Here is a 16,318-nt window from a genome sequence, read left to right on the forward strand (position 1 = left end):
ATATTTTGTCAAGGAATAAGCAAATGGGCGATGTTGTGTTTTACTAGCAATGTGTTGTATAAACAACCTCTTAAATGTTCGAATCGACCAATCAGAATCAAGTATTACAGGAGGGAGTTGTTCATTTAATTTGAATTTTTTTATTGAATTTTTTGTTTTCTGAAGAGGAAGGATGTTTTCAAAACATGTTTAATCGAGTTTTTACCTCGTGTCAGATTGTATATGTGTGTCTAGATATATATACTGTATATATATATATATATATATATATATATGTCTAGAGAGGTTTGGCCCTAATCATGCAACATTTCATACCGTCCTGTCGGGGATCAATGACAGAAATAAGGACATTATAAAGCACTTAAATTATACGTAATAAAAGCCATTAGGTACTGCAGTTTACCCGTTAAAGCTTTTAGTTTGCGTTCAACTTCCAATCAATCCAAAGCACTGAACAACTAAGTTTCCTGATGTGCCAACATTAAAGACAATTCTCTATTAGATGCTATACATATTCAACTCCACTGTAATATAATGTATGTATTTTAAAAGAGAAACTTCATTATTTGTCAACCCCAAATGTATAATTGGTTCATTATTGAGTGAGAGTTACTGTTCAAATGTTTATATCAGGGTGTCTTTGCTCTAAAGGGCCCCTACTATGCTTTTTATTGCTTACATAATACTGGACACATTTCAAAAACTGTCTGGTGGGGGTGGGGCAGTGCATGTAAACATTTATAAATAAAGCACATACTTTTAAAAGACTTAAAATAGTCAACACTCAAGAAATTGTGTTTTTCAAGGATGGTACAGTGGTGGTATGAATGTGGCTTTCTGTTAAACACCTTGATAGCTCTCTTGTACAGCTGCTCTATGGGTCTTAGGTTTGTGGCAAAGGCAAACGACCAGTTTGTCAAACAGTATTCAATGTGGGATAGAATCATACAGTGGAGGTATGACTAACTGGTCGTTTGCCTTTGCCACAAACCTAAGACCCATAGAGCAGCTGTANGCACAATTGTTTTTTGTACCTAGTTACGATCACACAGCTGTTGTCTTCTGTTGTCTTCTTCGCAACTTGTACTGCCCTGATGAATCTTACTCGTCATCACTGGTTCCTGGTGCTTCGGAATCATTAATACCTCGACCGATCCGCAAGTTACCGCTCTCCCCCTTGTGTCCCCCGTGTTACGTCACACGCGGGAGGTCACGTGCCGAGGCTTTTTTATGCGGAAGTGAACATTTCTTACAAAAACGACGCCAGATGTCACTGTAGTGTATATTTCTGTATATATTTTTGAAAATCTAGTGTATTCATCATTTTCCTACACATTTATTCGCAGGTTTCTTTAACCTGGAAGTTGCTCTTTAACATCCCGATAGCAATGAATATCTTAAGTGCTTTGACAAAAATTCCATACAAAAATGTCATCTGTGGAAGCCGTAATACTGTAAAAAGCACGACCAATCATTTTAGCTGCCCCGGCTAAAATAACTGGATGGCATACCTGCCTGTCAGCTTTCCATCCGTGCACAAATTATCTCGTGCCCTCATTGGTCATGTGTGCGTTCATGTGCGTTCGTATGTGTTGGAGGAGGGGCTCTGTAAGGAAGTGGCAGATTTCTTCCGGCCGTGTATTTTCAAATTCTAGCGCACTCTAGCTGGTTTCTCCAAAATGACCTACCCCACCTTTAACTCTCAATGCTGCAAAGTCATACCTCCACTGTATGATTCTATCCCACATTGAATACTGTTTGACAAACTGGTCGTTTGCCTTTGCCACAAACCTAAGACCCATAGAGCAGCTGTACAAGAGAGCTATCAAGGTGTTTAACAGAAAGCCACATTCATACCACCACTGTACCATCCTTNTCAAAACACTAAGACACGTTTGGTATGAGAAGTGATAAAAATACATTTGTGACGTTCTTGTTTTGTTTGAACAAACATTGTTCTAGTGAAACTCTGCTATAATATTATCTCATGTTCAATTTTTGACTTCATTGTGACGGCCGTTAGTTTTCTGTGTTCTCAGTAAATGTGATTCTTGCTGCTGTAATAATCTGAGCTGTAAACTTAAAACTTGCTTTCTAGTTTCTCATTTCATTTAATTGTTTAGTTGAATAGGGACAATGCACATTCATGTCCATGTAAACATTTATAATAAAAAACACATACTTTTAAAATACTTTAAATTGTCAAAACTCAAGAAATTGTGTTTTTCAAGGATGGTACAGTGGTGGTATGAATGTGGCTTTCTGTCAAACACCTGGATAGCTCTCTTGTACAGCTGCTCTATGGGTTTCAGGTTTGTGGCACAAGCAAACGACCAGTTTGTCAAACAGTATTCAATGTGGGATAGAATCATACAGTGGAGGTATGACTTTGCAGCATTGACAGTTCAGAAAGGTCTGATTTGTTTAACATTTTGCAAGTTGAATTTAAATTTCACTCATTTCAATTTGTACACCATCTCTTCTGAGTGGTCCTCTTTTGCATAGTAATACATATTATCTAGTCAGTTTTAAGATAAAGTGGCAACAATTAAATCCAAAAATGTTGGGTTAGAAGGAGTTCTGGTTCCTCCATACTACTGAAATACGAACTGAGTCCAACATTTCTTACTGCGGGTCCACTAACAGTTGAGATTAAATTTTAACATTTGGTGTTAATGACCACGAGTATGTATCATACCCATTTACAGAGTGTGTACCACTTTGGGTTGTGAGACGAGGAAAATGTACAGTGGGGCAATTATTCTTGTAATTATTGAACAGTTAACGTATACTGGCTGCTTGTGTTAATGTGGCTATGAACCAGTGATGCTTAATATCAAACAGAAAATGAAAATCTGAAATGTTTCACGAACTCAGAAGCTGCACGGTCACAAGTTTAAAACACAAGTGTCACAATTTGGTCATATTTAAAAAACTAAAATTAGCCGCAGTCCTCCACTGAGCAGAGATGTGATAGAACAATAACCTACCCATAGACAGAAGATGACAATAAGCATTTTGCTTAGTATAAATTCCAAATTTTGGAGCATTTACATGATATTTATGTTAATGAATTAGTGAGTTTTAGCAAAAACATGTGTAAACTTACAGGATATCATGAGATAATCCCCACAGCCATCTTGGTCATCGTCCTGCTCCTCAGGGTCCAGCCCATCTTCAGGGATGTCTCCCATGGCAACTCCTTCCTCATCGCCGTCAAGAGCCATCACGCAGGTTTCCACTGCTACGTCCTCGTCTTCATCGCAGTGCACATACTCAGATACCACATCCTCGACAGCGTCCTGGATGACGAGCTCGTCTGGCGCGAACCTGTGAACAGCCATGCCTTCGCCTTCGCCTTCGCCCTCGCCCTCGCCTTCGGACACCAACACTGTCTCTTGAAGCTCCACAACAAACTCCTGCCCGCCGGCACCACCCTCATCTGGAAGAAGCAGGATTACCCAGATAACGATATTAGTGTTTGTGGATTTATTTAAAATGGTAACTATATTACTGGTTTACTACAGACACCAGACCATTATTTGAATAAGAATTGACACATACCAAAAACAAACATTGTGTAAATAAAAAAATAAAAAAAGACTAATTACCCGATCCGTGTAATATTATTTTAGGCTCTTCAGAATGTATTGATAGCCTGGTGACATCCTCATCCATTGTCCTCACACTGCATTTGTTAGTGGAGCGCTGAAAGCAAAGGATAGAAAGTCTGTTTAGATCTTTGTGAACAAAACTGTTTGAAACAAAGTTAAACATAATCAAAATCAGGTGTTCATGGTAATTCATGTGATTTGAAATAACCAGGAAACAAAGATTCTCAAACAAGATTTGAACGTGAATGTTAACCTGAACAGAATCAAGTCATCTATTTAACAGATCTGGCAAGGGAAAGCCACAATGAGCCTGTTATCCTTTGCTTTTTGAAGAGGCAACTTAATGTGTGTTTGGCCAATATGTTGATAATTTGACTCACATGATAAAGAGACCACCGGCCTTGTGTTACACAGCTATTGCAGCCTGAGCAACACCTAACAGCTGAAACACATCCATCTTTAAAGACTGTAGTCTGTTGAGTTTTTTTTCAGGAAAACATGGAATTGACTGCTGTCACCTTGATAACGTAAACATTGTGCACATGTGACATTTTCAAAACCTCACTACATATTGGGTTGAGGCCAAAATGTGTCCAACTCTGTATACCCATATATTAAAAACTAGCATAAAATATATTTACAATTTGTACTTCACAATACTCAATCATATCAAAACTAGTGTAGAAACCTAAAGCAACTCAGTTCTAAAATACATTACCTTCAATTCATATTATGCTGTCAGTTGTGTTCTTGTTAAAACCAACCAACTACCCTATTTTACTTCACACTTTGCAGAGTTATATTCTGCTGCTGCAATGAACAGGTTCCTCTATGAAGAGTTGTATTTGATTTGTTAAAGTCACCTGAATAAATCTGACATCACAGCTGAATTGAGTGTATATATGAGAGGGGAGGCATTTAAATTAACATGTGGAATACAGTTGTGCAATGTTAGCTTGTGTCTGCCGCAAAGGACATCAAGTGGCATAATTGCACTGTCTGCATCACTAGATCAGCAGCTACAACAACTAAACAAATCGTTCAACCAAAATGGCAATAGTGTTTCCTTCACCATAGAGATAATGTGCGATTGAAATATCTCCCCGTTACACACAGGGGGGGTGCAGAAATGTAAACAGTGGTGTGAACGATGCAGCCGGGGTGCCATTTAATTTCCACTGAATGTACCATCCCCCACCTCCAGGTGGAAAATGATAACAACGGTGTGTGGAGATGTGGCGCACAACACAGGGCATCGGGGGTGTACTGAAAATAAGCTGCCAACACATTAAAACCAGGGTGGTCTCACTAACTTAGCCTGCGTTACACATTCACGCCAGACTAGACACAGTGTAAAGCACGAAGAGCTGATTAACGGTAATGTCCTCAACTGACCACTGGAGCAGCTTTAGCACTGATTACACACGCAAAGCCCCGATTTTTATTGCAAAATCACAACTTTAAGCAAAGAAAGGTTGCACCCACATGCACAAAGGAGGATAAAACTCCTAAATAAATGAGAAAGATTAGTCTAGATTTACACTTTAGCGAATCTGCAGCAGCAAGCTAGCGGGAGGAGCGCTAAACACACTCGTTTTCTACAACCGATTTTCATCACACTAGCATCCGCCATTTTGTTAGCTTGGTTTCTGGACGAATGCTAATTCAACACTTAATGAAAATACACCTCGGCGATGAGAAATAGCTAATTGGATTCTGTTGATAGCTATAACGCTCATTAAATCTTGTATTTCATCCCAAATAACGTAAGCCATGGATATACAAAATACATATAAAACCATATTTTCAGCGGGAATGCTAGCTAACAGGATAGGCCTGAATTACCAATTACGGCCTCTATGGGGGCCCGGGCCTGAGAAGAAAAGGCCCAACCCTTTGCGGCCTCTCGGTGACAATGAAGAAATAAATTAAAATACCACATGCATGCAAAAACAAAGACACACGGACACGCACAAATGCAAACATAGTTCTGCAAACGTGTGGCCCGGAGCAAAAAATGACCCGCGTACCAGATGTATGCTGCAGGGATGGCCTCCGTCCACACCTCGGCTTCCCAGGCCGCCTGGTTCCCCCAGACTCGGGCTGGATTCAGTCGGGAATTTTGTGTTATTTGGGCGGGCCGGAGAGGAGCGGAGAAGGAGGGGTTATGGGTTGTTTCTGGAGCTCGGCTGAAAGCAAAGCAGGACGTATGGAGCCAGTTCTTGTCATGCTACAGCCCCCTGCTCCTCCAGCTCCGAGGCCGCCGTCAGCACGACACGTCACAGCCCGAGAGCAGCAGGAAAATGCGGAAGGGTTGTGGTGGAAATCACACCGGCAGGCACCAAACAGGCCATAATGTGAGCACCGCTGTTCTAACGGGTTATGTCAAGACGTGCAATGCAGTGTTAATTTTAATTAGTTTGAGCCCGAGGTTGATGTAGCTAGTAATGGGCTGAGAGCTGCTTCGTTTCCCCCAACAGTAGACGTGTAACTATGCAGCGAAGAAGTGTATAATAACAAGAGATTATACTATGTCCTCCAAACCGAGAGCATCCAACATTTAAACAAATAGCTGACATGTTTCCAATTAAACACTATCACAGTTTCAGTTTCATCCTGACTGCATTAAACCTTACTGTTTCTTCACACGAACCTCAGCCTCCTGGTCAATTAACTTAAAAAGTCCAATAAATCTTAACATAATATTTTATGGGATCCAATAAGATATTTGTGATGCATGCATAGGTAATAGAAAATAAAAAGGAAATATTCCACATCTCATCAACAACACTGGAAGAAAACATTTACTTCTACTTAAGTACAAATTTGATGTATTACTTAGTACTTTATATGAGTACCGGTAGTTTTACAATATATTTGTTTAAAATTTGATTTATATCTGTATGGTCATTTTTATCATGCACTTTTCTTTTACCTAATTAAAGGCCATCAAAACTTGACCAGTCATTCTAAGCCACTCGCACATGAGGATACATATTGTTTTGTAACAGGATATTTGTAATACTACAACAAAAAGTAAATTCCTAGTCAGACTTACGTCAGTCTCTAAACTAAAATCATTATGTGAAAATCCCAGATTTCTGGTACTTCCTGGGTATCTTTTAAATCAGAAGTTATTTCAAGAGTTGGATTTATTGTAATGGCAGTACAGAATATAAATGCAAAAAGTCAAAAACAACAGATGTGTTCTTCAAATAACTACTCTAGTGTTCCTGGTCTGCGGGAAAGGGCAACACAAAGGGTTGCAACAGAAGAGAGAGGTGCTGATTCGTTCATTTAAAAAAAGGAACCAAAATTCTGTTACACAAAATCAAGTTTATTGTTTTTGACTCAAATGTGTCACTACAGGCCTCCAGAAGTATAGCTATTCCCAAAATATCAGTATTCATTCAGCAGAGGTTTTGCTACATTTCAGATGACATTACAGAAACAGGATCAAATGTATTAAGACTGAATGAAAAAAACATGATTATTGCTATCACAAACTGTCAGAACAAGTAATTCAACAGTACATAAACTCTTATTTGGCAGTCATTTTCAGCAGATCATCCTTTTCAATCTCAAAAAGACGCCAGCCCTCCTCAGACGAGAGATCAGCTGCTCCTCTTCGCTTGTAGAACTCAATAGACTTTGTGTTGTTTTCTGCTACAAGGAAGTGCATGCCGCTACAGCGAGTCTTCACTGCCTTCTAAAGTGTGACAAAAAAACAAAACATAAAACACAAAGACATAAAGTATTGAACTCAGTTGAATAGAGTTGCATCTGTCACCAAATAAACACTTGGTTATCGTACCTCACTCAGGACCTTCAGAATTTTTGAACCAATGCCCAAACCTATTGAAAGAGAAAATGTTAAAAATTCTCCCCTTAAGACTCTTTTACTCATTAACCTTTACTACCATTATATAACAGTACATATTGTCAATCTCACCTCGAAACTCCTGCATGACGTAAAAGTCTTCCAAGTAGAGCAGCTTTCCAATCCAAGGGTCATATGTGAAGTAGTACATGGCAAATCCAATCACAGTGTACCCTGGAAGAAAACACCATAAATTAGAGGTAAAACTAACAAGGTTAAAGTATTTTGAAATAGGACTATTTCAATTTAAAGAGTTTTGTGTTAGATATGTTTTTACCTTCTGAGCTCTGCAATTTTGGGACTTCAGCAACCAAACAGTGGTAGAATGGGTGATCTCCGAAGCCATCTTCAAGGAGATCTGCAAGAGAGACATTTATTTCATTATAATGTATGAAGAAGATTGAAATAATATTTGGAAAATCCTGTTAAATGTATGCACATAATGTTAAAGAGGGTTAAAGAACCTTTCTCTGTCAGCACGACTTTCTCCTCCATTTCCTCAAACTTAGCCAGTTCCTTAAAGGCAAACAAAGAAACACAAATTCAGTTTTCAAACTTGAAACACAATTGATTAACAGAGATTACAGTAATCCAGTCACATGTCACAATTGTCCTTTTGTTAAAAATATTAGACTTTAACATTTCCCTTACCTTTATGAGTCGCATGATATCGGGCACGTCTCTGGGTTCAGCTTTCCGTAATATAAAACTGGCCATTTTCTCCTTTTCCCCTTTTTCCCTTTTCTTACTAATCCTCGGAATGTGAATATAAGCAAAATTTGTTTCGTCATTCGCTACTCAGGAGTACATCCCCCGACAAAGAATAAAGAAGCCGTATACAGAACTACATTGGCTGGGTCACAAAAGTGGTACAGCAAGCTCACCGAGTTCCCTTTTATATGTCACTGAGGAAGTGACTCAATAATCCATATATGGTCAACAGTCTTTTAAATCCTGTTTCTCTTTTCCTGCTGACCCCTTATCATTGTGTTGATCATTGTACTTCATTTGCATGTTGTAAGGTAATGATTAACCGAACCTGGAAAAAAAACAGGTCAGGCGCTTAATGGCTATAGGGTTGATTAAAGATTAACCCATGGGACATAGAGTGCAATTTCTATACATGTCATGATAAATTGTCCTTCTGCAGGTCCCAATTGCATCTTTTTAGACAGTCAAACTAATATTTGCCTTGCTCAAAAAAACTTTTATTGATCTATTTATGCAAATCTGAGTTGAATCAATAAAAATGTTGGAGGAGGGGACAGACAAGGCTGCGATTATTTTTGACATACTGCATCAAAGCGTAGTATGCCAGCTGCACCAGGAACACATACTGTAGCTCTGAACAGGATCATTAAGACATTCTTTAACATCATTGGGACACAGATGGCTTCAATAGAGGAAATGTACTACCTGATGTCAGTGCAAGGCCTTAATCATCATCCGTGACCCAGCTTCACCTGCACACCACGTAACAAAATGATTTTCTTTCAGTAGACCATACAGGACAATAAATGGACGCACCACAAGACAGATAATCGACCACTGTAACTACTTGTATTTTGTTATCAACCAAGCCACTTTTCCTTGCTTACAACTTGTAGAAAATGTGGCATCCAGAATCCTGTGCCAATGTTGTAAAAAGAAAACATATTACGCCTGTAAAAACACTCAACAATTGGTTTTAAAATCCCTACAGTGTGTTTATGTTTGCGTTTGAAGCCCTGCATGGTCTCGCTATTTTTCAGAACCTCTATCCTCATACAGTACAGCCACAGCTGATAACCATCCCATGATCTTTTATGAAAACCTTTTTTTTTTAAAAACATCTTCCTGTGTAACCATATAAGGTATGGCTTATTTGAAGATGTCCTAAATTACTAAGTCTGCTGTGTTAACCACACTATACAATGCAAACATATCAAAACGTCCCATAACTGGCCTAGCAAGTATGCTAATGTGTCGGATGACTCTTTGTAATGAGAACTTGCTAGTGAGCATCTGGCAGCCACTGGGTGAATTCACATCATGACAGCTGTTTATTCCCAGTGTGATTCAGGCTTCTGCACTAATGTAAACCAAAGGCATGAGCTTAGCAAGGATCTAAAATAGCAGACAGACAGCATTTTATGAAAACACTTTTTTATTTGGACTTTCGGTATTTGACAGACTGGGCCGAGTGTAACGCAGATCAGTTCAGTTTATCAAAATACTTCAGCTTGCCTGAAGGGTCGGGAATGATCTGTGGGAGAGAAGTAATTCAATTAGTTCACAATTACACTTTCTTATAATATTATACTTGACAATAGAAATATGCTAAACATGCTATAAACTAGTCTGCCATGTGTTTCCCAATTATTTCTCCAACCCCAAATCTGCTGTGAGGGAACAATATATATGGAGGCAGTCTGTTTCCTTTAACTTAGTCATGAAATATAAATATATTTTCAAAAAAAGACAGTATTAGTTGTTGCAGTAACTGGTTGCACACCGACTAAATGGCATATACGTGCTACTTTGTCTATGTATCTATCATAGAAAAACGTAGTTAGTGACAAATGATCCTAATCATTCACAGCCTCACTGATACTCACTGTGTCACTGCCTGGCTTCCATCCTGCTGGACACACTGTAAAGAAAAAATGACAGACAATTAGAGTCAACACAAGAAAAACAGCTTGAATAATACATTAACAACTGGCTATTAGTTGCCAGGTAATGCGTTTAAATGAGCTTCTTTTACCTTCTCCGTGTTTGTCAGTGTACTGGAAGGCCTGGACGAGCCGCAGAGTCTCATCCACAGATCTTCCCACGGGGAGATCGTTCATGGTGATCTGCCTCAGGATGCCTTTGTCGTCGATGATGAAAAGCCCTCTGAGAGACACAGGGACACGGAGTGAGATTTAAGATTTACTGAAATCTGTAATCTGTACACTCTCAAACATTTGCATAGTTGATAAAAGAATCAGCTATCTATGAGATATAAGTTATGGAGCATATTTGTCCACATGCAGAAACATCAAATGTGTTTTATCTACAGTTAAAAAGTGTTTCATGCCTGCTTCGACTGTTGTTTGTTTTTAAAGCACCTCAAGGATACATAACAGGGTTTGATTAAGCCTATAAACCTTTGATAAAGGCCATACATGTAATTGTGTAATCGTACCTCAGTGAGTGTCCCTGGTCCTCCAGGTAGACTCCATAGTTTTTAGAAATCTGGTGCGTGAGGTCAGACAGCAGAGGGATTTTCATTGGGCCAAGTCCACCTTCCTTTCTGGCAGTATTTATCCTGTTAATAACACAAATTGAAAAAGGAAAATTTCAGGTGTTGTAAAAAACAAAAGTTATTATCAAACGAAAAATAAAAAATCAATGGGGGAAAAAAAAAAATGGTAAAACAACTAAATGAAGCACTTCTCCCCTCAACTATAAAATAAATCAATTATGATAAATAGATGTATTTGTTTGTTTGAGAAATGTATAATTATCTTATGACAGGTTCCTAATATTTTCTGGTTTCTTTACTCATATGAGAGTAAAGTCAATATCCTTGAGATGTGGATAATACAAGATGTTTGAAGACCTCATCTTGGGCTTTGGGAAACACTGATTGTTATTTATTACCATTTATAGACCAAGTAACGAATCAAATAGTCGTGAAAATATAAATTGACCAAGAAAGAAAACCTAAGATGCAACCGTAAACACTTTAGTCAGTCTACTACAGAATCTACTAATGGACGTTTGTTTTTATTAGGTTTTATCTGAAGCCATTCAAGTCTTGGAGCATATTGTGTGTGTAGGGGAACAGGGTCTCACCAGGCCAGGTGGGTGAACTGGGAGTCGATGGAGCAGGCAACCACCTCGGTGTTGATGGCTTTGAACTCATGCACACGATCGCTGAATGCAATGATCTCAGTGGGGCAGACAAATGTGCTGCAGAACAAAAAACGTCACATTTATATCAGAATAAATTCGCAACAACACAAACAGGGTGATAAATAATGTGTGTCTGAGATATTACTCACAAGTCCAGAGGATAGAAGAAGAAGACAAGATATTTGCCTTTGTAATCTGACAGCTTCGCCTCCTTGAATTCGCCATCAATGACAGCTGTTCCTTCCCAGTGCGGCGCAGGCTTTGAGACTGAGTTGGAAAGCAAAACATATGGTAGGAAGGAATAGATATAGTTTAACTGTGTCATTTAAAGATATCGTTGGATGTGTGTTTTGAAATGCTGATTTAACTCCAATATATGTTTTGAGGTCATAAGGTTGTTGATATAAACTTAACTCTAATGCAACTAAATGTACTTTTAAAATTTGTCATTTTATCTCCATGTCTGCAGTATTTGTGTATATACACAATATCACAATATTTTGTTCTGCATTATTATACAACTCATATTGGTCAGCATTGAACCACTATATAACAATTATTTTCCTTTGCCTAAATATGTTCTTCCAAATGTTTTTATTATTATTTTTCTCGATGTTAAAAGATTCTGCTCAATTATATTATACATTAATACCACTCCATGGAGATGTCAACAAAGCATCTTGGTTTTGATAAATAATTAAATCTATATGACTCCGGTTCTTGTTGGCCATTTGTTTGCAGTTCTCTTACATCTGGCATTCAAATGTGATCATTATTTACTTTTCAGACCATTTTGTATTAAGTTGCATATGTTTTATACATGGAATTATGTCTCAACTGCAATGGGGAACCCTGCAAAGCCATGGGGTCAGAAGTCTGAAAACTAATGAAGACCCATCCAAAAAAAAAAAAGAGTCAACACTGAATACGTGCAGGGGAATAGTTGACCTAAGCATTATGCCAAAGTTACTCTTGTATTTGTCTGCATAATATATCTAGTCACGCATGACCACGTGAGTTTTACGGCCACTGATAGTTTCTAAGTTTTTCAGTTATGTTGTCCAACCCACTAGTGTTATTATGTTTGTCCGGTGTCTCAGAGGAAGAGGGAGGAACGCAATCCAATGCATTTCATAGAATGACGTGTCCTACAAAAAACCTCTGACTACAGTTTCAGGCCTCATTTGTGAGTGACCAACACGCTTTACTGTCAACTATGAATTAAAGTAAATAAGAAACAGCCCATCAGACATGAGCCCAGGCAGCAGACAGACAGTGTTTCCATTGTCCTGACAGCAGATCTCCATGCTGGAGCTGCAGCAGCTGTGATTGCCAGGAAGAGAAATCACTGCGCACTTCTCTAATGCAAATGCAAACTAAATAGTACTTCAGGATGAACTCATGAGAGGAACTCACTTTTGGCTTTGCTGAGGTGCAGGGAATGGTCGGACACAGGCACGCGGAAAGCCTCCCCAGGATAGACGTGTCCTCCCGCGTAGTTGTGACACTGGGAGTCTTTCACTTCCTCCGCAGATGTGGTGAGGAAGAGGAGGAGAGCGGTGCACAGGATACTGAAAAGATCCCTCTTTAAACTAATGTGCAAGAGAAACTCCATTGTGTCGTCCCTTAGAAAGGACCTAACCACTATCTGGAATGTGTTTGGTTTTCTGGCAGGATTTGAGAAGCCGTCTTCCTCCGCCTCTTCTTCTTCTTCATTCAGTTTCTGCAACACCTGGGGTCCTTATAGTTGCATTACTGCCATCTCCTGGAGCTAATTAGCCCCTGACGTCCACTTCCCTTTTACCACATTAGTTCCTCTTTTACCCTACAAATAAATCCAAATATGACCTTCCCATAATTCAACTAACCTTTATTGCTCGGCTCCACATCTCCCCTTACAGTTTATTTATGTATACACCGTACAGTGTCTTTTGACCGAGTATCATACAAGTCCTCTCCCAACTTTTCTGTTAATGTTGTTCTACTTCAAATATATTAAAATATTTTCTTAAGGATAACATTAAGAAAAAACGTAGGTCTGTGAGAAATAAAAAAAGTGTCGAAATGTGATCCACTGTATGTTGGCTCCTGGAAGTGATCGACTCGTCTCTAGCCGCCCCTATGTGGTAAATATCAAAATAAACTCATTTAAAGTTTTTGGAAAATATGCCATTCAGCACCTTTCATGTGTGAAACGTCATCCACCAGTATTGTTACAACAAACATAGAACACATTGTTATCAACAGGATACTAGCATTACTACTGCGTTAGTTCTCAAGGCTGTTGATTTGAAACAGTCCATTAATGTGGACCGAACCAGAGCTCAAATGCAAATGAACTTAGTAGCCACTATCTAAGCCTGTTAGTTGTCTACTTTATGTCCAAGCTCAGTTACTGTAGCTTAAAAAACACCAGGTCAGGTTGACAAATCAGCCAAACCTCAGTTGTAAAAATAATTTTGTCTTAAATCAGAACCACCTCACAAGTGTAAAAACTCAAAAATACTTTTATTGTAGCAAATATTTAGATGCTAACATTTTTCCAAGGGTGCTACCTCTACTATGGTTGAAAGACAGGCCCTGTAGCAATTAGAAATCACTAATTATGTTGCTGACAGTAACGTGCGATCGTCAGAGTTAAGTGAACATATGAGGTTAAAGCTGGGGAAAATGTACCCATCATACACACATACAAAGAGGAGTAGACAATTACAGTATCTTAGTCTTTTATTACAGTGGTGCACATAAAAACAATGTTTCCATGGAGCGTTTCCCTTCGTCTTCTTCCACCCCCTCAATGTAACAGTTCATTAGAAAAAATACTCACACCGTGGGCATCTGTTGTATTAAGACAGGTATTGACATTTTAAATTTAAGTCAGTCTTATTTTTTGCCGAAAGAATCACATCATAGAGAAACAACAACGCATTGCTGCAATGTTTAGGAACACCATTAACTGAAAGGCAGCTTGCTGTGTCGATAAGCAGGTTTGTTTTTTGCTAACCGAGGTGTCGGTACACTTTTCATGTTCAAGTACTTTGCAAGGAAAAAACTGACTGAAATTCAAAATGTCTGTGAATCCCTCTCCATTTGAGTCAATAATGTGCCACTGCTGATGTGTTGTTAAAGCACATAACACCTTGTGAGCACAACAAACAAATAGCTAGCCCAACAATACTTCCCCCAGCACCTCTCTTTGATCTGGAAACGTACGGCAATAGATGTTACAGATTGTGGTAATTGAGTGTAAGTATTTACACACATTTACATTAGTCATTGAATAATAGTCTTTCCGAATATATATATATATATCAATGAATGGTTTGTTTGTATCATGAAAATGAAACCAGACACCTGAGTATCTGCAAAATAAACATTTGAAACACCTCTCTGTCCAGATGCACAGGTAGCTGCTCAGACTGGAGTGAGACACAAACATGAGACGACACATTCGACAACAACACAAGATTTGCCAGGCACGTTTGGTTTGGCAAGATAAAATTAAATATTTCAAACCCTTCCCTTGGTATTCTTCGCCCTCTCTTACGTACAACATATTGAAACACTAACAATGGGGCCGGATTGAGGATCTTTTTAGTAACAGCAGTGTTTAAACTGAACGATTTATCATGTACACTTCAGTATTTTTTACAGTTCAGTGTTTTTATGAGATGAGAGGAGTGATGGAAAGACGTTTTTTTTTTTTTATTACACCTCAAAAGTGACCAGGGAGAATGATCTAAAGCAAATTTAGTGTGGACCAGATTTGATTAGCTTGGGTCCAGATTTACCAAGCCTTCCAATTTAGTGCTAAAGTTAAAATAGCCCAATAATCCTGGAAACACGAGCTAAAGTTATTTATTAAGCTTCCATTTTAAAACCAAGACAATTCATCAAAGGGGTTTAAATATTTAAGTTCATTCACAAGGGGAAGACTTTAAATAATCCACCAGTGTCAAGGATGGTACATTTAACTACTTAACATTAAATAAATGATCTTTATTGTGTTGACTTTGCAAACTGGTAATTTTACATTAACATTTAACACAAGATATAAATAAATATGGGAGATAATTTCATAAGACTATGCATCACTGCAGTAGAAATGCTCATAAGGTTGCTTCAATCTTTAAAGGTTTTCCAATGTAATGTTTTTATGACTCTTCTCAGAACATCTTTGTGAATATGGTCCCGGCTGTGTGACTGTACAGCGCTGAAATCCATTTACTGTCCCATGTCTAAGCTCTGGGTCTTAATTACAATGAGTGCGTATAAGTGAGTGGCTTAGGGAGATCAGATATTGTTGGGTGGAGGACCTGATGATAAGAGAGGATGAAAAAGCTTTAGCTAACAGACTTCAGCTTGGTCCACGGGTTCACGCCGCGCACCTCCATCGGGGTGTTGTCGTGAAAGATGTGGTTGCATAATTCTTCCAGTGGAGGCTCGGGATCTGTCGTAGCGAACTGAGCAGCGTCTTCAATCTCCTTCCTCACCGACACGTCGATCTCCTAAAGACAACACAGGAAGGACAGCGGTCACCAGACTGTTTAACCCCTCCCTCGGAACGTCAGGCAGTCGAAACGCTGGCTTTTTTAGTTATTTTCTCACATTCCCCGTTACATCCAATAGTACTCAAATGAAGATGAACAGTTTCTTTCACAAGGGGTCACAACATGTATAAGGTCTCAAATCCCAAAAATTCTACTTGAGAATATGAAAAACAAAATTTAAAAAATAATTTTTATTGGATATTTTGACTTGAAATTCTTCTGTTTATATGAAATCTTATTTTCTCATTTGACTGCACATTCTTACTTCTTAAGTTTTATATAAATATTTTATTGTATTACCGTAATTTTCGGACTATAAGGCGCACCTGAATATAAGCCGCAGCAGCTAAATTGAATGATGTGTACATATATAAGCCGCACTGGACTATAAG

At 38.6% G+C, this 16,318-nt stretch overlaps 4 protein-coding genes across 4 annotated transcripts in view; all 4 read right to left on the minus strand.

Moving 5' to 3' along the window:
• LOC104966488 (zinc finger Y-chromosomal protein-like) overlaps positions 1–6,182 on the minus strand; it is a 9,609-nt gene extending 3,427 nt beyond the window's left edge. The window contains exons 1-3 of the mRNA XM_010795674.1: positions 5,645–6,182; positions 3,612–3,708; positions 3,110–3,442 (exon numbers count right to left, since the gene is read on the minus strand). Coding sequence (XP_010793976.1) covers positions 3,110–3,442; positions 3,612–3,678 — 400 coding nt within the window. The 5' untranslated portion in view covers positions 3,679–3,708; positions 5,645–6,182. The remainder of the gene's footprint in view (positions 1–3,109; positions 3,443–3,611; positions 3,709–5,644) is intronic.
• A 748-nt stretch (positions 6,183–6,930) lies between these two features.
• LOC104965991 (diamine acetyltransferase 1-like) lies at positions 6,931–8,379 on the minus strand. The gene is made up of 6 exons (XM_010795084.1): positions 8,146–8,379; positions 7,959–8,010; positions 7,772–7,852; positions 7,567–7,668; positions 7,429–7,469; positions 6,931–7,323 (listed from the first exon to the last, which is right to left on the minus strand). The coding sequence occupies exons 1-6, from the start codon at positions 8,209–8,211 to the stop codon at positions 7,156–7,158; spliced, it is 510 nt and encodes a 169-aa protein (XP_010793386.1). The 5' UTR covers positions 8,212–8,379; the 3' UTR covers positions 6,931–7,155.
• A 1,243-nt stretch (positions 8,380–9,622) lies between these two features.
• Positions 9,623–13,100, minus strand: prdx4 (peroxiredoxin 4). Its single transcript, XM_010795083.1, has 7 exons — positions 12,793–13,100; positions 11,526–11,643; positions 11,317–11,433; positions 10,664–10,786; positions 10,241–10,371; positions 10,092–10,126; positions 9,623–9,739 (listed from the first exon to the last, which is right to left on the minus strand). Exons 1-7 carry the CDS (start codon positions 12,989–12,991, stop codon positions 9,689–9,691), a joined length of 774 nt encoding a protein of 257 aa, XP_010793385.1. The 5' UTR covers positions 12,992–13,100; the 3' UTR covers positions 9,623–9,688.
• Positions 13,101–14,089: 989 nt separating this feature from the next.
• Positions 14,090–16,318, minus strand: part of pdha1a (pyruvate dehydrogenase E1 subunit alpha 1a) — a 19,061-nt gene continuing 16,832 nt past the window's right edge. Inside the window, exon 11 of the mRNA XM_010795082.1 lies at positions 14,090–15,884. Coding sequence (XP_010793384.1) covers positions 15,720–15,884 — 165 coding nt within the window. The 3' untranslated portion in view covers positions 14,090–15,719. The remainder of the gene's footprint in view (positions 15,885–16,318) is intronic.

This window comes from Notothenia coriiceps, unplaced genomic scaffold, assembly GCF_000735185.1.
Source record: "Notothenia coriiceps isolate Sejong01 unplaced genomic scaffold, NC01 NC01_scaffold00037246, whole genome shotgun sequence".
NCBI lineage: Eukaryota > Metazoa > Chordata > Actinopteri > Perciformes > Nototheniidae > Notothenia > Notothenia coriiceps.

What these genes read in the sequence shown, in the direction of transcription:
- LOC104965991 (XM_010795084.1), bottom strand. Translation starts at nt 8,211, where the DNA reads ATGGCCAGTTTTATATTACGGAAAGCTGAACCCAGAGACGTGCCCGAT. An exon ending in ATATCATGCGACTCATAAAG is followed by an intron (nt 8,011 to 8,145) that starts GTAAGGGAAATG and finishes TTTGCCTTTAAG; the next exon opens with GAACTGGCTAAGTTTGAGGA. An exon ending in TTCTGAAGGTCCTGAGTGAG is followed by an intron (nt 7,324 to 7,428) that starts GTACGATAACCA and finishes GTCACACTTTAG; the next exon opens with AAGGCAGTGAAGACTCGCTG.
- prdx4 (XM_010795083.1), bottom strand. Translation starts at nt 12,991, where the DNA reads ATGGAGTTTCTCTTGCACATTAGTTTAAAGAGGGATCTTTTCAGTATC. An exon ending in GCACCTCAGCAAAGCCAAAA is followed by an intron (nt 11,644 to 12,792) that starts GTGAGTTCCTCT and finishes TTTCCAACTCAG; the next exon opens with TCTCAAAGCCTGCGCCGCAC. An exon ending in GACCAGGGACACTCACTGAG is followed by an intron (nt 10,372 to 10,663) that starts GTACGATTACAC and finishes TGTGTCTCTCAG; the next exon opens with AGGGCTTTTCATCATCGACG.